The following is a 24,919-nucleotide window of genomic DNA, read 5'->3' on the forward strand; positions in this document are numbered from 1 at the left end:
GAGGTGGCCAGCATCATGAGGGGGTGATTTAGGCAAAAAAAACATTTTTGTCAAAACATGACTTAGGCCATTATTTTAGGAAGGTGACGATATGAAACATGCAATAAACTCAAAGGCCACTCAAAGCTCTTTGTGATCCAGTGAAAGACAGCTGGCTACATGTCAAGGTGCATCATCCTTTTGTTGCAGCTCTTTCTTGGAGGTTAGCAGGTATGTTCAGATTTAGGATCAAATCTGACAAATAATAACTGAGATATTTCCTTGAAAAGTGGTAAAAAATTCTGCAACAATGAACTGTTATGGCTAAAAGAAGCCAGTAACTTTCTCTACCTCTCTCTAACCTTCTGTAAAATCTGACAAACATCATTTTCAGATACTCCCTTCTCCTAAATGACTAGTGTCTAACTTTTGCCTCATAAATCCCTGCTCTGATACATGCTCCCTAATGCTCCCCATTTCCTCCTTCCCCTCTGCATCACACTCCCCCTAGCTAGACTTGCTTCTGAAAATCCATCACAAAAAGTTTTAGGGACAGCCACAACATTACACAGATAGAGCTTCACATATTGATGTCTAATGGGCAATGGCAGTGAGCTGTGGAAACGCTGCTGATATTCAATATTCACATCTTGTCCAATGCAGGCAGACATTTTGCCTGTGGTGTGCAAAGATTAGTGCAGAGTGTAAGGGTGGTTTTGGACCAGGCATTGCAACCAATTAAGGGCTCGTGTTTTAAAACGACAGTTACTGTTATTAAGGGTGACATCTACTGTTAATACATGACTGATGACATCCAATTAAAAAGTCTTCCTTTGAATTATGATTTGACTTCTAAGCCACTTAAAAGCCTTGGCCTCCAAAATACGACTACAAGAGGGTTTCATTATTTTTGAAGTATTACACATCAATCAATGGATTACAAATGAATGGAATGATGATGGGTATAGCACTTCATAATGTTCATACAGCATCAAACATAAAGCTCTCTATACATCTCCACTGTCCTTGAATAGACCATTGTCTTGTTTCTCCTTAAACGCCAATCACAAAGTCGACGTGTTTTGCAAACAATGTCTGTTTAGCATTCTGTCCCTCGTCGAGTTGTTTTCATTACGCATGTTAGGCGCACTCTGCACATATAAATCAGTTTACTATGCCACAAACTGGATATCAGTCTGGAGCCGTTTTATAAAAAGGGCAATTTATCTCACCACACACTGCCCAACTTTATCCCACAGCAACCACATATCTAACCCTCTAAAGGGAACATCCAGTTAAACACAGTCCTTTCTGTTTGTGGAACCAGTTAAAACACCAAACCTAAAAAGAAAACACACACACTTCACTCTGACTTTTTAAATGTCCTTCAAGGATTCATACGAGCGCAGACATCAGCCTGTCCACCAAGTTCTTCCCAGCTACAGCATGTGTTCTTTGAAAATGAAAATGAGGACGGCTTTATTTGTCTCTATTTGTGTTTAAGCAAAGTGCATGATAATTTCCCAGTTGGCTATGTAGTCTACTTACTCTGGGATGAAGTGAACAGGCGAATGTGAGCAGCGGAGCAGTTAATGGCCTTGATGAATCTGTCTCTGTACACTCAGTATGCCTGATGAAAACCTTATATTTCTAAAGCCAGTGTTCACTAGGGGTTTGATTCTGCACACAAGATACAGGCACTTAGCACGTGGTGGTTAATGAAAGCTCCAAAGTTTTGTGTGAAGAAAAAAAACAAAAAAACAAAAAAAAAACAGATATAAAACATGGAGTTACCTTAATGGGAGGTTTGTGTCCGTTGGGAGCTTAGTGTTGCGCATATGCAGCGTTGACCTTCAGGAATATTTTCACGAGGTACTTAATTTTAAAAGGTATAACCGTTCTGATGGGGATAATTATTTAGCTCGTGCTTTTTAGTATTCCATACTGTGCCAGCGTTGAAGACCAACATTACATCTTGGTGCCATTTAAAGAAAGCTGGTATAAAAAAAAAAAAACTAAGACGGGAAATCATTTCATTTATGCACACCCTTACAAGCAGATTTTTTATTTATTTTAGCAATAAAAACACACAAGCTGCTGTGCCAATATTTGAATATTTTTGCAGTAAAGTATACAAGTTGAAGTTGTAAGGTAATAAACGTGACTGATATGTGTGATTACTGAACTATTCTGGCAATAATAAATTCCTTGCAATTAAAACCCTACAACTTGGTTTGAATTAATATTAGAGAGTAGAGATTGGCTCTAAACTGAGAGGCTTTTTAAATACTTGGATACACGAGTGAAAACTTGAGTCCTTTCTTGCAATGTAAGACAGTTCATTTAAACAAATTAAGTGACTTTACTGACCCCAAAGCCCATGACACAAATTCAATCGGTAAACAAATCCGAACAGTTCATTCCAGAGATAATGATCCTTTGGAGAAATAGAGGGATTGTCAGCCTAGAGGAAGGCTTTAGTCACTGTTTCTTCTAACCTCTTGAAAAAGAAGTCATCTAACTTGACACAGCACTCACTGTGAGATCATTGTAGGTGTCACATAATAATTCATAGCATCGGAAAAAATGTATCTTGTGTATCTATCTATAGAAATTGTGCTGAATTGTTTGAAGTTATGAAACACTATTCTTTGGTTTAAAGTTTACCATGCTGTATGATGTGTTCAGCCGGTGATGCAGACACACAAGTGGGTGGTGATGAGCAGGAAATGTTGAGAACCCCTGCAGTAAGAAATGCTATATCTGACAGTTTCAGTTTAATCCTCCCCCTAAACTGGAGAAGTTAATAAAGTGACCCCAGACCAACACAATGGACGATTTTTTACGCATCTTCATCATGCTGTTCAGTAGCTCTGTTTCAAGTACACACTACTTGTCAAAAGAATGCCTCAATTTTTCCAGTTGTTATTTAAATTTACATAATTCAGAGTCTCAATGTTTCTGAAATTAAAGGATTGAACAAACAAGCAGTTGGAGATTTTAAAAAGAAGAAATCTTGTTGTTGAACTAAATTTCATCTAATTTTTTCGACTCATCCAGCAGGCAAACACACTCGAGACGTTCTTTCTGTAATGAAAATATCAGAAAGTTCATCCCAGATCTGTTGCAGAAGTTCCCAAGAATGTGTTGCTGTTGTAGTTTGCTTTGCTTTCACCTTCTGTTCAGTTCATCCCAAACCAGCTCCATGAGGTTTAAGTCTGGAGGCTGTGCTGTGCTGTCTGGTTCTTTTCTTCTAATGTTTTGGGTCATTATCTTGCTGTACGATGAACCCGACCAACTAGACTGTCTTTCTTTTGTACTTTTCTCTCATCATTCTGATAGCAACATACAGCACTACTTCCTGCAGTATAATATTGTCCCAATAATGAATCAGAGTGTGTAGTACCACAGTCTGTTCCATCACTCCTTCTGTACAGGCAAAAGGCTTCATTTACTTCCTTTTCTGCAGGAAAGATGTAAGTTAACAAATGTCTTGATCCTGGAAAATGTTTTTGGTGACCAAAACTTTTTTTCACCTTTGGACGTTTACCACTTACCTTTACACCATTTTAAGGTGATTCATTGTACTTGAACTGCTGAAATTTAAATAAAACTGGAAAAATGGGTGGCTTTCTAAAACTTTTCACCAGTAGCATATTTACTAAGCCATGCTTACAGTTTGTCCAATTACATGTTAAATTGTGAAACAATTACGGAAAGCATTTTCATTATAGTAAAGTAGTCCTACTAGATTTTAACAGTGAGGTAAAAACAGCCATCATCAAATTATCAGCTAAAACTGAGCAGAAAAAAAATCCATCCAATACGTGCCAGCAATTTAATAATCAACAATATGTTTCCACTTCATACACCAACTGATTCCAATAACAAATCTATTACTTTTAGTTGACAACATACAGCCAAATTGTAGAGTGTATTTTTTACTAAATCGCAGAAATCCTTTCCAAATCCCAAATGAAAATTCTAAGACTGTGCTTGTCTGCTCTCTCTTTTCAGGTTGGTGCTGACTAACACTCAGCCTGCTATCCTGCTGAAGCGAACGCCACTGAGATCTACCTTTAGGATAACAGACGGCAGTCCATTTCTTCTAACCTGTGGGGGAACCTTTCACACTGCGCCACGTGACTGGCCAGCACTGCGCTCCTTGGAAGTGGATTTCATACAGTACACACTGTCATCTGGCTTTGCTGCCTCTGGAGATGATCTGTGTGTACTGAAAAGGAAGCGATCAAACGTTTAGCAGAGGCGCGAGAGGCTGAAACTGAGAGGGAATCCAAATCTTACAGCCTGTAGTCTGTACCAGGTCAACTTGTCCATCACAGCCTCCAAACGTGCTCATTACCATCACTGAGCTGTGAAATTTATGTTCTAATAATTGTTAGAATACAACCAGTAATAACAGATCAGATTTTCCTGAGGACTTTCTGCTGGATTTTTCTGAGCTGTGGAAATCCTACTGATTGTCAGCCCACTGCTCGTTAATTAAGACCGCTACCTGGCAATTCAAAGCAAGTGTAGCACAGCACAGGACTATTTTTGCATGACCCACTGCTTGCATGAATATCCAGGATTGCTTTTGACTTCCAAGAAGGACCCTTGAGCCCTCAACCATCTTCTGACTGTTTGCCAAACTGTAGCAGTTGGGTGTGGGGGGGTTGTTTCAGAATTAGGCCTCTGGACACTCATTGAAGATGACTTGAGTTGGCAGGCCTAAAAGCCCCTTACCCAGAGAGAGAGAGAAAGAGAGAGAGAGAGAGAGCTTGGCAGCAGGACACACAGGCACACACACACACGACGCACAAATGTGGGTGCCGAGGCGGCTTTGAGCCATGCTGGTGTTGCTACTCGTGGAGCCCTGGAGTACAGGCTATCATCATCCCTATCATCATTCACCCAAGCTGAGGAAGATTCAACGGCCCCAAGGAACAAGGCTACACTTCTGAACGATTCAAAGACGACTGGGAAACTGCGCTTACACACACACACACAGAGATCCACAGCGGCATCCTCAATCACACATATAGATACACTAATACTCCTCCCCACAAATCCTTGATCCAGGAAAAACAAAGCTGCGGCGGACGTGAAAGGCACAGAGACTGAACAGGTTAGCAAGCCCTCAGAAGTCGCACCCTGGGTCGATCAGACCTGATCACACACACAAACACACATGCTTATTTCCCACATTCACCGCAACACTACACTTACATCTTGCTTTCAGCAACATGAAAGGAAAAAAAAATAAACACACACTGGCTCTGTGCTCCGACAAAGCCTTTTATTTCAAACCATGATTGAAATGTTAGGGGGGAAAATGTGAGGTGGGAAAAAAAACAAGATGCCACAAAGGGAAAGGAAGGCGAATGCGGAGGCGAGAAAGCTGAGGCCGAGAGGGAATGAGAAAGAGAGGTGTGGGGGGTCTGCTGCATCTAAATGAAAAAGAGAAACTAAGCCGCCGTGGAGGAGAGGGGAGGAGAGGGGAGGAGAGGAGAGGAGAGGAGAGGAGAGGAGGAGAGGAGAGGAGAGGAGGAGCTGATTGATCCAATCTCAGTGTGAAGGAATCAAGGAACGACTGGAGAGGAAACAATAAAAGAGGATTAGAAAAGAGAGAGACAGGGGAGGAGAGTTGGAGGATGACAGCACGGACACTTCTGTAAACAAATCTGTGAGTGGATATAATGAAAGATTATGAAGGAGAGGAGGTGATGGTGGGCGGATGGGAGAGGTAGATGGCGTGTCAGACAAAGATGCAGAGAGAGGAGGAGAGAGAGCAACAGTTGGAAAGAGTGAGAGAACGAGCCGGGGAGAGGAGAAGACAGAAAATCTAAGGATCGTTAAGAGGACGTGTCAATAGGAAACCCTGGCATGTAGGCAAAAACACACATAAAGGTTTGTGCCAAGACGATATTTATGAAAAGGAAGCGGGGAAAGTGTGGCACGGAAGCATATGCTAGTTGATATTCATTAGTATTCCCAGTGCACGCTCTGCTCCTACCTTGACACTCCCTCTTATGTGCATGTGTTCCTCTCCCTTACTTTTTCTGTCTCTCAAATGCTGGAAATGCTTAGAAATAGTCCCAATTTAAGCTAAAAAAAAATACCATTAAGAATAGAGGAAAATATTCTGGGTCTGTGCTGAATTGTGCGGCACACACTCTTTTTCACTGTTACATATCAAATACCGCGCGTGTGAAGCTGAGAGAGGAGCTGGCTGTACAACACACACACACACCTAGATGCACACACAAGCATGTACAGGTAAACTAAGCGTAGCTATTTTTACACACATCTTTCAGAAAAAAAACCCAAAACAAAACCCGACCAATCTTTGGAACCATTGGTTTTTGCTGCAAACTCAGCTCACTGAGTCTCCACTGTCAGGAACTCATTTCCCCTCTCCTCCTCTGACTGACTGTCCAACTCTCCATCTGTCTCCTCGCCTCCATCCCTCTCCCTCTTCCTCCCCCCTCCCTCCATCTCTTCTATTGTTGCCATCTCTTGTTTGCTTTGCATGGATTTTGACTGCAGCCAAGGGGCAATTTTGCATCTAGCACTGAGTTCACATACGAACACACATACACTTGCGTGCGTGTACAGAAGGGGGAAAGAAAAAAAAAAAACACTTGCCTTTAGAGGATTTGTTTATCAAATGTGCTGTCAAATCATGTCAGGCATTTCATGTCAGGGCACATTTTCCAGCCTCAGGCTACCCAAAAGAAAGGACTCAAACAAGAATGTGCCACAATGTAATTTCCACAACTTCCACTACTGTATATTATTCATATTCTATAAATAAGTGTGCTGTGAATGTGAGTGCACACAGATCATGTTATCTGAATTGTAAATTTATGTTATTGATGTTGGTGTCAGGGATTCGCTAGGAGACAAGTCATAAAACATCGACCAAGGAACATATTAATGTTGCAGAAAAATGCTTCTCTGTAAAACATCTCACTAAAACATTTCTGGGGATTTCAGGACCACTTTCTTGAATAATTTATAGAAATTTCACGAACAATAACAACCAGGAAGAAAACATGCATTATACATGTCAGCTTGTACTGAGACTCTGTTCTGTTTGTGAACGCTTTGTGCTCCGTATGTTTACTTATATGCATGTGCATTTCTCAGTGTGTGCTTTGGTCATAACCTCAAACAGACGGCTTGTGTTTGTGAACACACAGTCAGGAACCTGTGAATGTCTGCTTTTCCATTTCTCCATTCACATGTATTCTCTTTAGAATTTCATTTGAGGGTTAGATGTAGTGCAGTCACAGGTTTAGTACGTCTGTTGTCTTCAAAGCAATCATCAGCACTGTGGGCAATTAATCGGATTTCTTTGTGCCCGATCTGGTCTCCATTTTAGTTCCATGTCACTCACTCACTGCATTTCAGTTAATCTCCGCGGAAAAAAAAAATTTTCCTCACTTATTTTCACTCCATGCAACTGTCACTGTCCAATTTTCTCCATCTCTGTTGTCCCTTTGCCTTTTCTGATTCTTGTAATCTTTCTTGCCCACTCACACGCTCTACGCCTCTAAATGTCCATTTGTCTTCTGCTTGGTTGCTCTGACCCATATAATAGTGGATAGGCCTTCTGAATTACGTCTGACTTTTCAATCCACAAATCTTCTCCACTTTAGAGATAAAAATAACTTAACTTTTAAGGGCAGTTGGAAAATGCAGCACTTTAGTCAAACTGTTTTAGATAAAGAGGTTAACTGTGTGGTTTGTCTCGCACTATATTTATCTAAAACTAATGTCATTTTGCCAACAACTCTTTCTACTTCCTCCTTTGAGTGTAATGAGTTACTCCTCCTTTGATTTTAGAATCGGTAAATTACAATCCTTGTACTTGTTTTAATCCTGTTTCCCATTTCTTCTCTTTCAGTCAGGAGCTGTGTACCAACATGGCAGCTGAGAGTCTTGCTGAGCTCCGCGATTGGCTCTTTCTGCTCCTCCTGTGCCTCACGTTACTGGCTGAGGTGCTGGAACTGGCGGCAGCGGCAATTGCCATGGAGACAGGCGAAGGAGATGAAGGCATTGTTTGTCCCTCAGTGTGCCGCTGTGATGAGGGTTTTGTCTACTGCAACGACCGTGGCCTCAGCTTAATTCCTCCACTACCGTTAACGGCTGCCATCCTCTACCTGCAGAGCAACCGGCTGAGTAACGCCGGGCTGCCTCCCTCACTGGAACGCAGCACCTCCATACGAGTGATTTACCTGTATGCCAACCAGTTGGATGAATTCCCTATACACCTCCCGCCGTCGTTACGGGAGCTCCATTTGCAGGATAATAATATACGAACGTTACCGCGGTCAGCTCTGGCCAAGTTACCATTACTAGAACGTTTACACCTGGATGATAACTCTATATCCACAGTTAGCATCCAGGAGAGAGCTTTTTCTGGGACTCCACGGCTTCGACTGCTGTTTCTGTCTCGGAACCACCTGTCAAGCATCCCGGCAGGCTTGCCAGCTTCCTTGGAAGAGTTGCGACTGGACGACAACAGGATCAGCACCATCCCCACACATGCCTTCCGGGGGCTCTCCTCGCTGCGACGCTTGGTCCTGGATGGGAACCTGTTGGCAAACACACGCATTGCAGACGACACCTTTTCTCGTCTCTCCAACCTGACTGAGCTGTCACTGGTGAGGAATGCCCTGCAGTCACCACCTGTCAACCTGCCTTCGGCTCACCTGGTACGACTCCATTTGCAAGACAACGGAATGACCCACATACCAAGGGGTGCGCTGGATGGGATGCGGCGGCTACAGAGGCTGGACCTGTCAGGGAACAATCTGACCAGTCTCCCCCGAGGACTTATGAAGGACACAGAAAGCCTGGAGATGCTACTTTTGCGAGGAAACCCCTGGTACTGCGGCTGTAACCTTCGCTGGCTACACGCCTGGCTTCACGGCCGGGGGGCAGCAGTGACGGTCAGAGGTCTGACCTGTCAGGGGCCCGAGCCTGTAAGGGGCCAGATCCTAAGAGACCTAACCTCCCTCATGGAGCAGTGCGAAGGCCCCCCTGCAGGTCCCAGTGCTGGAGTCGGGGTAAACCCAGCAGAAAAAGATGGAGGAGGTGAAGATGGTGTTGGAGGGGGCCAGGCAGTGGCTTCAGTGCCCCATGGCAGCACCACCACTACCTCTCTCTTGGTCCCCACACAAGGTTCCCTGTTTACCCTGCGAGCCAAGCGGCCGGGCCTTGTTATGCCTCTGCCTCCCAGTGAAGGAGGACAGGTATCTGGAGAGGCCTTGGAGCTGACTGTAAAACCTCTCTCTTCGGACAGTGTATTGGTCAGTTGGCTGTGCCCACAGCCGGCACCCTCCTTCCGCCTGTCATGGCTGAGGTTGGGTAGCAGTGCAGCTCTTGGTTCAATAACAGAGACTTTGGTTCCTGGAGAGAGGAGACAGTACCTCCTTACCCAGCTCACCCCACGTTCACATTACCTCATCTGTCTGTTGCCACTACGACAGGAGCCCTCCTTTGGGGGTTCCAGCATGGGTTCATCTCGAGCTAGTAGCATGGACACGGACAGTAAAGACTCGGCCCCGGCCTGTGCTCAGATAGAGACTGGAGAGGCTCTGGTCAGCTCAGGAGGGGAGGGGTCAGATAAAGAGGGACAGGACTCAGAGCTAACAGCCCTGCCATTGGCTGGGATCATAGGGGGTGCCACAGCATTGGTAAGCCTGCTGTTAATATTTGGCATCTTCTGCTGGTATGGACAGAGAGCAGGTTACATGTCCGGGGACTCAGGCTCATACAGCAGGGGTCGGGGTGGAAAACATTATGATGACTATGTAGAGTCAGGCACCAAGAAAGACACTTCCATCTTAGAGATCAGGGCCCCTCCTGCAGGGTTTCAGATGACTGCTATGGCCCATCAGCCACTGCAGCCGAAGCTGGAGGATGTCACCTACATCCACACCATTTTCCCCTCCTCTTCCTCTTCTTCCCAAGCTAACGGGACCTACCGGAGCAGCCACGGAGCGGGCAGCCTCAACGGCACCATCCTCAGCCAAACCAGCCACCATCATGTCACTTATGGCACCAACCGTGGCTACAGAGAGGGTGGCATTCCCGACATAGATTATGCCTACACGTGATGATACAGGGACACACTCCCTGAGCCATGAAAGCCAGACGTCATTTCTAAGGATGACGACCCTTGGCTAGTGGCTATTTTGTCCTTGGTTTCCAAAGTACCCTCTGTGCCTCTGCTGGTTCAATTCTGATTGGTTTGCTAAGTAGAAAAGACTGATTTCAGCTTTATTGATTGGACATTGCTATTGAGTGACAGAAGTTACAGTCCTACTATACTCTGCTACTGTATACGACATTATACAGTGGGCCCTTCTTTCGGCGCTACTTATAGTTATAAATGGTTACGTTTTCTCTTTTGGATATCTCAGTGTCTTTCAAACCTACTGTTCTTCTCAGCTCATAATAATACACAGTAACTTATTTGAGGTTGATATACTAGGCTTAGCTGATTTAGTGGGAGATATATTTATAATATGAGGAAAAGGCACTTGATGTGTATAGAGATAGCGCTCATATCTTCCTACCAACTGTAAGCTCTGTGCTGTATAGATAAAAAGGATGACGGGGGGAGAAATCAATGGCTGTTATAACCCACAGATGACAATGCATCATGGTTGACATGAAAAGATGTGTTCCTAGCCCCCTTCCTTTCCTCTGGTTTACTCCCCTCCTTTTTAATTTTTCCTCCTTTCCACCTCTTTTTTTTGGCTGAGGCTCTTTCCTTTTATTTCTCTCATGTCTTTTGTGGTGCCGTGAGCAGAGGACGACTTTGTTCTCGTCAAGGGAGCTGACAGCAGTGATAACAGTTCTGACAGAGACGGGAGACACAAACCACAGCATGAGGAGACTAATGAGAGGGAGAGAGAGAGAGCGAGAGAGTGGGGTGTGATGAATAGATGGATGGATGGGGGGGGAACATAAAAGAAGACAAGGGGAGAGAAAGAAGGGTGCTGTTTTGGGCATAGAGATGCTGAGAGGTGTGTTGGCTTAAGGCAGAGTGCAAGGACAGAAAAGGAGAGAAAAAAGGAAGATAAGTGAAAAAAGGGCGTGTGACAAATGCAGCGGCAGGAGGTAAAAAAGCAGACAAAAGGAGAAGATGGGGGATCGAGAAGAGTGTGGGCGGGGTAAAGAAGAGGGGTGACAATTGGAGTAATGTAACATCTTCATCCAAAAAAATGGCTCGAGTTTTACCCACAGTGTATCCATTACTGCACTCTGCAAATAACCGAGTGATAACAGGCACCAGACTTCCTTCAAAGATTGTGATCATTACAAGTGAAAGACTTACAGAAAAGAACAACACAAGGAGAAGAGGCATGGCAAGACAATCAGAGAAACACATTTAAAAAAAAAAGTCAAATGACTAGCCTGACAAAAACAGCTATTTAAAAAATCTCCCTCTCAAAATTTAGAAAAAGCTGCTGCATGTACCCAGTTTCTATTGTGGTCTGGTCTCATTACTAAATTACCTTTGCAAATGAAGAGAGAGAAACTTAATCATACATCCTATAATAGTAACCCCATTATGTTGTAGTGGCTGGTTAAATTTCTTTTCAATGAAAATTTCAATAAAATGCTGTAGCAGCTTATCTTTTGGTGGAAGTCAGAACTATTGTGGTCAAATTACTGTTTACTAAAATTCCCTCATAACAAACTATCTTTTCAATGTTATTAAGAAATTTCTAACTGTTTTTATTGGTATTAAAGGAAAAGGTTCAAATACAGGAGGGTGTGAGTGAGTAATGTGGATAAAAATATCTATCACAGTATGTGTCATTTTATATTGTGATGTTCATATATATATATATATATATATATATATATATATATATTGGAATAAATTAAGTGGGATATATTGATTGGGTAACTGATTATAGATAAAATTTCCAGACAGGATTGTGCGTGTTTAATTCAGTAAATTTAAACCCTGACAAATTTTAGTACTTCATCACATTGATGCAAACATCATATGAAAATCCAGTGTTGCCATAAAGTAGTTGTGCTTGATTGTTTGTGACACAGGGGCCTCATAAAATCAGAAACATTGAAGTGAGAGCTTCCACGGTATAAACAGTACAGCAAAATATCTGACAAAGTAGTGGAGCAGAACCGATTAGTTGGTTATATGAATTGATAGAAATTCAATCTGCAACAATTTTGATAATTAATCGTTGTACTATGGTTAAAAAATGCAAAATGTCTCCTCGTTACAGCTTCCTTATTGAGAGTATTTGCCGCTTTCCTTAGTTTTATGTGATAGTAAACTGAGTTTTTTACTCTTAGTCAGATTAAACAAGCAATTTAAAGATCTCACCCAGGGCAAGAAATTGTGATATTTAAATTATGACACTTTTCACAATTTCTTGACATTTTATAGACCAAGTAATTCTTCAACAAATTCAAAAAATAAATGAACTGATCTTGAAAATAATTAGTTTCAGCCCCACAAAATTGGATCATTTCATGGTTTCCCACTCTATAAAAGGATATTTAATTTTTTTATATTTTAAATTTAAGTCAAAGTTAAATGTAAGACGTACTTAAAACAACTGAGATTTCAAACTTGATCTGATGCATTCTGGTAGATGAGGTACATTAGCTGACTCTGGTCGTCCAGTTTTATAGGCCTTAGCACAGACAAAGTTCTGTTAAGAGGGATCGCAGCCTGACCACTACACTGTGCAGTTCGACACAAACACACAAACCAACCATACGGCACCTGCTTTCTGACTGCCTCTCACTGACCCCGCTAATATACTTTAAGTGAAGAGGAACTTCAAAGGAAAACACTCACAAACAGCCAGAGATTTATAGAGAAAGAGGAAAGGGTAGAGAGAGAAAAATAAAGAGTGAGGCTGTAGAGGATGGAGGATGGGGAGGCGTGATTTAGATAGAGCCTGCAAGTGTTGAAACCCATTCTTACTTTCAGTAGCTCTCTTTCTCTTTTCCAGCCTGTGTTACTGTGCACCGGTAATATTGGAAGCTCTGATGTGAGTTTTTTTTATTATTTATGTCTGCATTTGTTTTTCTTTTTTTTTTTGTTTTTTTTTTTAAAGAGCACTGAAGCTTCCTTTCATTCTGTGTAGAAATCCTTTTCCTTTAAAAATGTCACCCTCAGATGTGATAATGAAAACACTCTTATGTATAAACATAAAAATGGGTGCAAAACGCTATTCCGTTTATTGGTCTGTCGTCTTTTTTTCTACGCAGATGAATAAAGACTTCTAAAGGGAAAAGCAGTTTCATGGCTTCTGTGTGTGTGTGTGTGTGTGTGTGTGTGTGTGTGTGTGTGTGTGTGTCTGTGTGTGTGTCTGTGTGTGTGTCTGGGGTTCATTAAATCAGAAACAAAGGCTGGATTTATCAAATAATACACTGGGATGTCTTTAAAAAAATAAAAATCAATGGGAAGCTCAAATTATTAATATGATTTATGACGAGATGGAGCGGCCCTCGTTAAATCACACACACTGGATGAATACATCAGCTGCTGCATGCTCCAATTCAGTTTGGTAGAATCTGCCAGCCAAAAGCAGACACATGTGATTTTATCCTGAGATGTGTATGTGTGTGTGTGTGTGTGTGTGTGTGTATGTCTGCATGTATTTATTCTGTGCTTCTGTGTTTGGGTGGATACATGCTTCTCATTCTAAGTGAGTGCTAATGCTTGTGTAAGCATGGATCAATATAACGAACGGGGGAGTGTATAAGTGTCCATCTTGGAGTAACTGCTTGTGATGGGTGTTTGTGAAGTAGAGGCAAATATACTGTATATGTATATAAAAGTGGTTTGTCGTACAGTGTGTACTGTCTATGTCTGAGGGATGATAAAGAGATAAGGACGGAGAACACACTTCATATGAATATCCATCTGAAGGTAACATACTGTGAATGTGATTTAGCTGTATCTCCACATCTGAGCTCTTAACAGCAATGCCCTGAGTTTTCATCAGTCATTATGGAGGCCTTTCACTGTATGTCCATTATCAGCTTCTAACCCTCCATCTTAATTATTCTTACTCGCATTACTCCCAACAGAAAGATGTATACTCAGAGACTCAAGTCCATACAGTACCTGCTGAGTCTGAATTTTATTTCTGTTCAGTATCAAATGGAACCAAAGTGGATCTTTTTTTCAGATATGCTTCCATCAAGTTAAATCTACTAGTGCACCATCTATTCAGGAATTAAATATTGTACTCAGAAGAAAGAAATGTACTTAAATCATTGATTAAAACTCTGTACCTGTATGATTATGACTAGTGCTTTTATCTAACCCAGAGACATCAGCCTCAGCTCTCAATAGGATGGTCAACCTTTTTTTATAAAATGTGATCGACTTACACAAATCAGACGTTCACAATATGTCCTTCTTTCCTTTTAAATGGTCTCCCTCAGGTTTTGCCCATTTAGGTATTTTGTTACCTCATCATTTCATCAGTTGCCATCCACTAATCAGAAGGTCATGGTTCAATCCCCAGCTCCTCCAGTCCGCATGTCAACGTGTCGTTGGGCAAAATGACGAACCCCAAATTCCCCCAGGTGACTGTTCCATCATTGTGTATGGGTATGTTGTATGAATGCGAGTGTGAATGGGTGAATGTGGCATGTATTATAAAGCGTTTTGAGTGGTCTCTAAGACCAGAAAAGTGCTATATAAGTGCAGTCCATTTACCATTTATCTATTTACTTGCCTCAGCTCCTCTACAGTGAGTAAGCGTGGCCCTAGACTAAAATGGCAGTGATGCAGCTGCCAGGTTCTAAGGGTGGCTTAGATGTGCCAAATACTCCAGTATACCAGCTGTGTGCCCACTTGAGGTTTATATCTTAATGGGTAAAGAACAAAGCCTCCTCTGTTTGGCTGGACATTGAATCATCATTATTGAACTGCAGATTATGAAATTCACAATTTTTTAAGAATTTGAAGAATATATGATAACAATCCGATAACAACCAATGCTCTGAAGGCATGGTGATCAGTCCACCATCTGGAGAGGAGGTTCAAATTAACATTTACACCAATGTTTAACAATCCTGAATTTTTGCCAAGAATGTTGGATCTGAGCTTCCAGCAATGGGATAACAAATATATAACCAAATTAGGAGACTTATTCTCAGATAATAGTCTAATTTCATCTGAAATAACTGATAAAGAAATACCAACTCCCAAAACAAGACTTTTTTTCATTTCTTGCAAATAATTATTTAGGGTACGACCCCTACAGATCACCTTGAGATTTCTAAGAGGTGTCTCTTAGTTCGTTCTATGATGTTATTAATGGGATGTCTCCTACTAACACAGAGGATTAAAGGTCCATGGGAGAAGGAACTGTCAATGACTTTTGATGAGGAGACATGGGAGGATATTCAGAGTTGCACCAAAAAAGATCTCAAAAGAGAAATCCATCTGTGCTTGACCAAAACCAATCCAGTTTAGAATTATACATAGAATGCATACATCCCTTAATCGTAGGCGTTGTTTTAACCTCTCACTTTCTCCTCTGTGTCTCAAATGCAAAACCAAAATAGCCGTTGTCTATGGTCAGTAAATTACATAAGTACTGGTCTAAAACATTTGTGAAATTGAAAAAGATAATTGACAAAGATTTAAAAATGGATCTAATGTGTTTGATTTTAGGTAAAATATGGGAATTTGGGAAAAAATATATCATGACAGTGAACCAGTGGAGCAGTGATGAGGGACATTATGTTAAGGTTTGGTGTAAAGTTATATTTAAGCTGGTTCCTTTGACACATAGTAAGTATTATACGTACAAAAGCAGATCAGTTCTACAGTCTGGCAGCCCTGTCTGCATTATCTGGAACCTGATTTTTAAAAGAAGTCTCCTGAATCTGAATTATGTAACCTGTGATTTACCTGCAACAGACTATTTCCTGTATATGTTAGTTGAGAGCTGTTTATGTTACTATTGTTTATATGTTTGTTTTATTATTATTATTTTAGTGGAAAATAACAAAATCCAGTGAATGTATTAGAAATTTTAAGAAATTGTATATATATATATATATATATATATATATATATATATATATATATATATATAGATCAAAACACGTTCAAGATATCAAATACATGTCATGCATACAAGCACAACAGCACAAGCAACACAAGCACATCGCCTTCTAATGCAATGCATTTTTGAAGACTTGGCCTCTATGTCTTTAACAAATTGATCTCAACTCACTGATGTGCGATAAAATGGTCAGCTGCGTTATGAACGCCATGCTCAGTTTCTCCACCACAGTGCTGTCAAGAGTGATGTAAATCTGCACTGCATAGTAAAATGTCTTCCAGTGTTTGCATGCATTAGAAGCTCCCGTAGCAAAAGGTCAATATATTCCTATAAATGCATGCATTTGGCAAATGTATGTATGCATATACACATCTCCCCAGCTATGAACAATCAACAGAATATATTTCAGCAATGCCATGTTTTCGCACTTATCGTTTTTCTACAAATGTTCCCACAAATTTCAGGTATTTACTGAAGGCAAACTAAAAATTAGACAGCACTGTAGGACTGACGGCAGGTTCATGTGTCTTTCCCGAAGCAGACTGAACTCACAGCAGTCAAGTGCACAGTGGAGGAAGACATAAACAGATGCAATATACAGACATGGGAGCTCAGGGACTTACTCACTTGAAATAACACAATAAAATAGGTACACTGTTCATAAACATCAACACACGTACAATCAGTCAAAAAGTTCAAACACACATACTCGTGCGCAAACAAATCACGGCTAAACTTGAAATAATATTACAAATATACAGATACAGATTTATAAACCTCTAACCCCAACCCTCACTTCAGCTGTAAATCCAACTCAAGACAAACATATACATGAATTCTGAATTAATTTTAAAAGTCACTGTTGTCTGACACACACCTGTGCACCTTTGAGTGACAGGGGACTTGTGGTCCCGAAGGACCTCGATGGAGCTAGATAACAAGCACTGACATGTTTCTCCTCAGACAGACACACTGCGAGAAACCAGTGAAATACCTCAGAGGTATGAAGTGATCCAACAACAACAACAACAACAACAGCTACAACAGCTACAAAACATTAAGCTGTGGTGGTCTGGGTTCCTTTGTAGCAATGGATGGAGAGGACGTCACTGGAATAAACAAGACAGAGAGCAAACTAAGACTGCCTCCAGGGGATTATAACAACACCAACTGTATGAATTAGGCTGTCTATCAGAGAGATAGCCACTTTGGTGGTACTGCAAGAAGCCTCTTGTGAAAGGGAAGAAAAAAAAATCTTCCAAAAGAACTTCTGCCATAACCACACTGAAAGCATGTACAAAAAGATAACTAAATTTTCCTTGTACTGCAATAGTCCCCTATTCCATTTCCCAGCCTTGTGTGTTTTATCTTTTAATTTGTTTAATTATGAGCCTGTATACCACTGTAACTGTATTGTTAGGAAAAAGAGCATTTGACATTGAAGACAATTAAAGGCATTTATAACCTTAAGTCTTTGTGCTGTCACCTTCATTATCTGTCCTAGAATGACATTAAAGAATCCCTTTCTTCTATTATAAACCATCAGTAATTCAGTTTCATTTGCTGCCAACATGAGCAAACTGTGAAGGTGGCAGGCTCCTGCTGGATGTGGTCTTCCAGAGCTCTCAGCCTTCGCTCATGGTCTACTGCCTACTGCCTACTGCCCACCTCTCCGATGCTACAGCTCACAGACCTCAGCACTTGTAGTTATGGCAACTTGTGATTTCTCTGAAGTACTGACTCTCGGCCTTTCTTCAGGCAGACAGATCGCAGCCAAAAAAATAAATGAAGTAGATTGTGATCATACCAGAGGTCCAGCACACACAATGTGCTGCGTACATTCCATTCATTTAAAGGTAACAGCCTAATTAAAGGGAAATTAGGAATGAAAAAACATCAACAACAAATATTTAGCAGAATAAGGGAATCACAACATGAATCATTCGATATCTACTGTAAATCAAGGAGAAAAATGATTGAACTGCTCACTTGGATAGTGACAAAGTAGGTGATACATTTTTCTTTTTGTCAATAAATCCAGTGAAAGGAAGAGGAAAGGAAAACCAATGACTTTGTCCTAAAAACTACTGCACTCTCTGTCTTTTTCCTCTATGGACCTCCATTGTTGTCCAAAAGCTATTAAAAAAATGATAAATCAATTCACCCTGGTGGCCCAGTGGTTAAGGCCAGACCATGAACCCCAAATGAAATAATTACATGATAAATTGATTAGTCGATTGACAGAAAATTCTTCTATTTTGATCAATCAATTAACCATTTCTTTCCATAAATGCCAAATATTCTCTGTATCCAGGTCCCGAAAAGATTTTATTCATTTTGTCTTATATTACAATATTTTGAATACCTTTGGATTTCAGACTGTTGGTCAGATAAAAACAAACTATTTAAATAAGTCACGTTGGACTCGGGTCTCAACATTTAAAAATTTAAACATTAAATCGATTAAAACAACGAATCAAGAAAATAGTCTTAAGATTTACTGTTAATGAAAATATTCATCCTGGAGACCTTAAATGCATGTCAGTTCCCGTCATATCCCTCCTATGAACCACGGTACTAAAGATATGAAATACCCAAAGGTACTATAATAGGAAAAAAACTAAACACAATCTGTTGGCCAATATTTGGTTATTGGAGACGTACTACATCGGTACATATGTCGGCCAATAAGTAACAAAAAAATTGCGGTAGAGAAATCCTGAAAATACTGTATGTTGGAGGTAATCTTGAGAGAAAGAACTGGCCTTTTCATGGGATTTTATGATATTAAGAAAAACACCCGTCTTATTGATCACAAACAGACTAAACCATCATGAGCAGCTTTTACATTAAATTCAATTTAGCATTGAGGTAAAATGTCGAGACACATTTTTCACCATAAACACTTGCAAAATAATGTGCAAAGATCAACAACACGCATGTGCACACGGATAATGGGCTTGCTCATACACGTGTGGACCAACAAACCCAAGTCGATCTTACAGAAGATAGAGGAAGTAAAGGATGCAATAAATCTTCTCACTGCTTGACATTACCATGATTCAGGCATCGTTTGTATCGCAATACATCATAATGTCCTTGACAAAATTGCAGTTTTCTTACTTGATACGCATCAAGAACCAAACATCAAATTGTAAATGTTCTGCACGGAAAAACAAATGAATGTCTTGAGATTTTAAAAAATAAAATGATTTAGTTATCTGGAATAATTCAAATAAAACAGTTGGATAAATCACCACTTAAACATCTCAATACACTGGGTAACAGCATGTAACTAGGATTATACAAACGGTGAATATAAAATGCTCTGTGCATTATAGGCTACAACAAAGTGTTTATTCTCTCTCCTCTGAACTGGCATCATCATTAGAAACTGTACAGGATGTGTGAGACACACACTATCTTTATCTTTTGGCCTGTGACAGCTCACTGTACACACTGATTGATCAACCTGTCTGTCAGTCTGCCTCTAACCAGGGCTGCCCACTCCACCTGTGGACAATGGCAACAACAAGATAAGTGGATAAATAGCTCCTATAAATAGTCTTGTCATTTCCTAAGCTCTGATAATGCAGCAGGGCCGACAGTGTGTGCATCGGGCACCACTTCACAACAACGCCTGATAGATAATTACAAGATTGTAATTGTGTGCAGTGTGCACTGTGTGTACTCCCTGTACTCTCTGCCTGTCCATGTGTGTGATTATGTGACAAAAGCATCGTCTGTGATGAGGACATGTGAGCAGACAATGAGCGCCCCTTGTATTTGCTGGTGGAGAGCGGGGAAGAGGACACAGGGTTAGTTTAAAGCACATTTTGGAGGTTACAATGATACATCCTTTGTACTTTGTTCACTAAGCTATGATTACAAAGATGAGAGAAAATGGAGGCTTTGTCAGGCTGCATTATACTTTATTATTCAAATAACACTGTCTGCAATGAGGATAATCTTCCCCCAATGTGCTTTTAATTTCCATATCTAATTTTTTCTCATTCCGTTTTGTGTGTCTCAGTTCTCGTCAAAATTATTTGCACAGCCGGTTCAGTGAAACTTGGTTGAATTTAAATGTCAAAAGTCTAAATGAAAAACATCAATCATCAAAGGTTGATAAACTCATTAAAAAAAGCCATTTATTAGGTGATTGTGGCCGTACTTAATGTGTGTTTTTTTGGAACTGCTCAAGTATTCGACCTGAGCAGCCAAGGAGACGAGGACGTTGGATGCTCAGCCAAAGCCTTGATGCTAGACTGATTACTTGTCTGGCACTAAAAGCAATATTTGAAAAAAAGGGCAGGCAGCACACTATTATTGTCATAAAGAACTGGGGATGCAAACGATTATAGCTATACTAAGGAGTGCATTAAGTGAGCTCTGCCCGACACGAGGAAAGACATACAAGTTTGACAGCTGGCTGTTTTACAATCTCCACATTATTGTGACACTGGCAGAACCTCAGTGGACTTGCTTTATACAACATCAATAGCCCTGGTCACATTAAGTTAACCATACTGAATGCGAAGTGGCCTCAGAATCATTCCAACAGAGCGCCTGTCAGATCAACTATTAGCACCTTTTAAGATCATTTATTTTGTAAAGCACTGCATGAACTTGCACCGGCTTACATCTCTGATCTCCTCAGATCAATGCACCGTCGCCATTCCACCATTCAGCCACTTTTCCATTGCCGCTACTAAACTGTTAGGTCTCCCCCTGCTATCACCACTTTTAAATCCCTTTATAAATGGGATCTATAAATTGACTGATACCTGACTTAACTGGCCAGGTGTGCAGAGGAGTCTCATTCTTCACATAACTACTTCAATCCAAGTACCATCAAGGGTGCACTATCCGAACATGTACACACTTAACGCCAATTGTGTCCATTTACTTATTGTGTCAAGACAACAACGACATGCAACAGACGCACTGCCACATTTACTGAGCCTGTCGCATCAGTTCTTCAGGCACAGATAAGATGCATTCTGCCCAAAACATATGTGCTGTATTTATCAAAAAGTCACAGCAGGCCGGTGACACATGTCATTAGTGCAAGTGTTTGCAAGGTGCGCATCTCCCCTCATTGCATATGCATTTATGGGAGGATCACATAAATAACAGGAGAACATATGTTGACATAGGTTGATTATATGCTTCTAGATTTACTGGGGTCATGCAGTTTTTACAGGGATAAATTCTCCGCTTTTTAAGACCAGGCATACACAGAGCACACAAGAAGGGTTGTCTTCGGAAAAATAAACATGATCATAAACAAAAACTGATTATTCAAAAGAAAAATTAAGCAAAGGTTATTATTAATGAAAACAATGTATGATAACTGTAACAGAAACAAATAGTGGTGGTCAGGTAATTGTGGTTTGTGTTCATCAAACCTGACTTTGAACCTGTTTATTGCTGCTAATGTATTAATACTTACATATATGCTAAAGATTATGATTTCATAAATTAATAAGTAATATTTTGAGTGATAGTAACAGCTTTTCTCAGGTGGAGTTGAATCAGAGCTGAAGTATATGCTTTCTAATCTCTCTTTTCTTTTTCTTTCTCTCCCCCTCTCTCTCCCATCCCAGAGTCCAGTTCTGCTGAAGGTTTCTTCCTGTTAAAAGGAAGTTGTTCCTCGCCACTGTCGCCAAGTGCTTGCTCATTGTGAGAACTGTTGGGTTTCTCTCTATAATATTGTGAGGTCTTGACCTAACCTTGTAAAGTGCCTTGAGATAATGTTGGTTAAGACATGGCGCTATACAAATAAAACTGAATTGAATTGAATTGAAAATCCATGTTATTCTTTCTTTTCTGAGCTTGTTGGCCTCAGAAATCTCACCGCTCAACTACACTTATGAGCTTTTCTTCACCTGCAGTGTGCATCTTGGAGTTCAGGAGCTGATATGAAATCTGCAGCGCACATTTGTACAACGCCATTTACTTCTTGGACAGAGTTCAGGCGGGCAGTGGGATGTAGCCATAAAGAAGCTATGATGGCAGGCTTTTCGCCTCGCAAGAGTGTGGCCATTAAGAAGAGGAACACACACCTCTGCTTGTACACATGGTCAGATTACATACTGCACAACCTTTGTTTGAAGCATGCTAAGACTTTAAACCTTCAATCATTCTTGTGAAATTTACCTTCTGTGCATCAGCTTTAATACCGGTGATCTTCAACTTTACTAAAGAAAGGGAAAACTATCTGACTCTATCAATGGAGCCCAGGTACCATCAGAAGATCATCTCCGAGCCCACCAGGGGTCACAACTCTGCAAAACACGTTTAAACGCAGCACTTGTCTTGATAACAGAAGCTCTGATGGGCCAAGTGCTGATGATCAAGCTGACTCCTTTTCTCTTTTACTCCCTCATTCACTCGATCTCTTTCCATCTCCCACATCGGCCCAATCAGCCTAATGAGGCTCGCACTTCCTCCATCCCTTCCTGCTTGCTAAAGTGGCGATTGATTGGAGGGGTGGGAAAGCTTTTAACAAGGGAGGGGTGGGAGAGAAATAATTAGCACGAATGAGCCTTTCTGCAAACTCCTTCAGTTTGGCTTTTCTTTCTCCGCTTATTTACTGACCCGGACAACATTAGGGATTAACTCTCCAAGGGTATGTTAACTTCTCAGTGTCAGGGTGTAAATCAATCTGAAGCTGTAAACTGAAGCCCGTTTGTCTAATGCCAATGTCTCACTCCTCTGAGGTCACAGCCCTGCGATGATGTCTAAATGGAAGAGAGAGAGAGAGATGGGGGGGAGGGGAGAAGACGAAACTCTGGAGATGCACAAGCCAGCAGTGAACCTTTTCTGCCATCTCCGCACTCAAATTGAGACACAAACTGGACATTGGAGCATCCCGCGGAAACTCGGTGGCACTGAACCTTGAAAGCTCAAAATTTTCCGTACACAGAGACCATTAATGTCGCTACCCAAATGACCAGTAAAGTGGTCTTTCTGACAGTTGTACCGTAATTAACTCGGACAGATCTGGACTGGAAAAGTAGAGCAGCAGCAATGTCTAAATTCATGCGGCAGCCAATTCGCATAGCCACTGCAGCCTCCAAAATTCGCCCATGGCAAAGACACAGATACAAGATGACAGAGAGGACATAACAACACGACTTCAGCGCCACGATGAAAAGTATGAGATACAATCATCTAGATTTAAGCTATAAAAAGACGAGGGTCAGCCGTGTGGATGTAAGCAAACCTTATAAAAGTCGAGAGACTAGAAAAAACTTGCAGAAATCTACAGCTGAACATAAAACAAAATGTAAGTCACAATACAGTTTAAAAGCTACTTCTAAAGTGAATATAAAGCACATAGACTGATTCTTTACAGTAATAGGGCTCAGATCATCTAAAGTCTTCAAGATATTAAATACGCCTGCAGCCTTTCATTTACTTTACCATCAAAAACAATCCACTTTAAGAGGGTGTGTTAGAGTAATTTCCTATTCATATGATAGGTATTTTTAAATCATAAGGAAGATTTATTGAAAATCCTCAAAACAAATATGTGGAGAAACTACGACAGCTTAAATATAGCTGTCTCCAGGAGCAATATTACTGTACAGGGACCACGGTAATTACAGCAACCGTGTCTCCTTTGTGACAAGCTACTCTACTAACATTAAAGATCTAAATTTAATTTTCAATTTCACATCAACAGGTCCATAAAGAAACCTTTAATATACACACCTTCCATAACGTCCAGTCTTCACCTTCAGAAGAAAAATATATATTAAAGAACATTTGTTATTGAGACCGTAGCTGCTGTGCTTACAGCGTCTGTCTCTCTGTGGCTGTAAATCAAAGATGACACCCAGTGGTTCTGACCTAATGCCTAAATCCATCCTGAAGCATTTTCAAGCTTTAAAATTTTGGACTCAAATTTTGGATTCATTTTCAGTCAATTGAATAAAAAATGAATCAGCAGCAGTTTTGATAAGCATTTACTCATTTAAGTAATTTTCAAGCAAAAATAGTCCAAATAGGAATAACATTTGAAAGGTATTTTCCCTCATTATCCAGCCATCCTGTTCTCACCTGTCTGTTGTGCCCATTTGTCTGCCTCTTTTTGTTTTGTAAAATGCCTGTCTACTCTATTGCTCTGTTTGCATGTTACGATTGATCACCAGCAGTGAAATATAACTGAGTCAAGTACTGTATTTTAGTACAGTTTTGAGGTACTTTATCATGCTGCATTTCCTTTTACTGCACTACATGTCATGAAGCATTTCTTTTTTGTTTTAAACTCCAATGCATTAATTTGACAGCAGGAGTTACAATTTACTTTAAATATCATCTTTTACATAAAAAAAAGATCAACTTCCAAAAACTAAGATTGAGATTCACAATATTATATAAAGTAATTAAATCAGCTTCACCTCACCCAGCAACAGCATTTCAATGCTGCTAACATATTAATGAATCAGTAATAATAATAATCCAATTTTATACAATGATATAACACTATGACAGATCGTTCTGCTACCTAATGAATTCTTTTACTTTTGATATTTTAACTACATTTTTCAGTTGATAATTATTTTACTTAGTGTAGTATTTTTACAGTGTGGTGTTGCTACTTTTACTCAAGTGAAAGATCTCAGTATTTCTTTCACCAGTGCTGACCACCCAGTAAGGGAAGTTGTTTTTCCCTTTGGACAAAGAGAACTTTGTTTTAACTTGTGTCCACTGCCAACAGGACCATGGGCTCTGGGAACTTGTTTCTGACATGTTATCAACTCAATGAGTCATCAATTAATTAAGATAGCACTTGGCAGATTAATCAATAGTGAAAAAAGTTGAGTAGC

At 40.5% G+C, this 24,919-nt stretch overlaps 2 protein-coding genes across 4 annotated transcripts in view; one reads left to right on the plus strand and one right to left on the minus strand.

The window, feature by feature from the left end:
* Window positions 1-24,919, minus strand: part of macrod1 (mono-ADP ribosylhydrolase 1) — a 109,526-nt gene that overhangs the window by 73,929 nt on the left and 10,678 nt on the right. The gene's annotated exons all lie outside the window — the stretch shown is intronic.
* Window positions 4,004-13,283, plus strand: flrt1b (fibronectin leucine rich transmembrane protein 1b). The gene is made up of 2 exons (XM_023407343.2): window positions 4,004-5,107; window positions 7,892-13,283. Exon 2 carries the CDS (start codon window positions 7,911-7,913, stop codon window positions 10,107-10,109), a length of 2,199 nt encoding a protein of 732 aa, XP_023263111.1. The 5' UTR covers window positions 4,004-5,107; window positions 7,892-7,910; the 3' UTR covers window positions 10,110-13,283.

This window comes from Seriola lalandi, unplaced genomic scaffold (assembly GCF_002814215.2).
Source record: "Seriola lalandi dorsalis isolate HSWRI2012SDOR001 ecotype SW California unplaced genomic scaffold, Sedor1 jcf7180002054333, whole genome shotgun sequence".
In the NCBI taxonomy this organism is placed as follows: domain Eukaryota; kingdom Metazoa; phylum Chordata; class Actinopteri; order Carangiformes; family Carangidae; genus Seriola; species Seriola lalandi.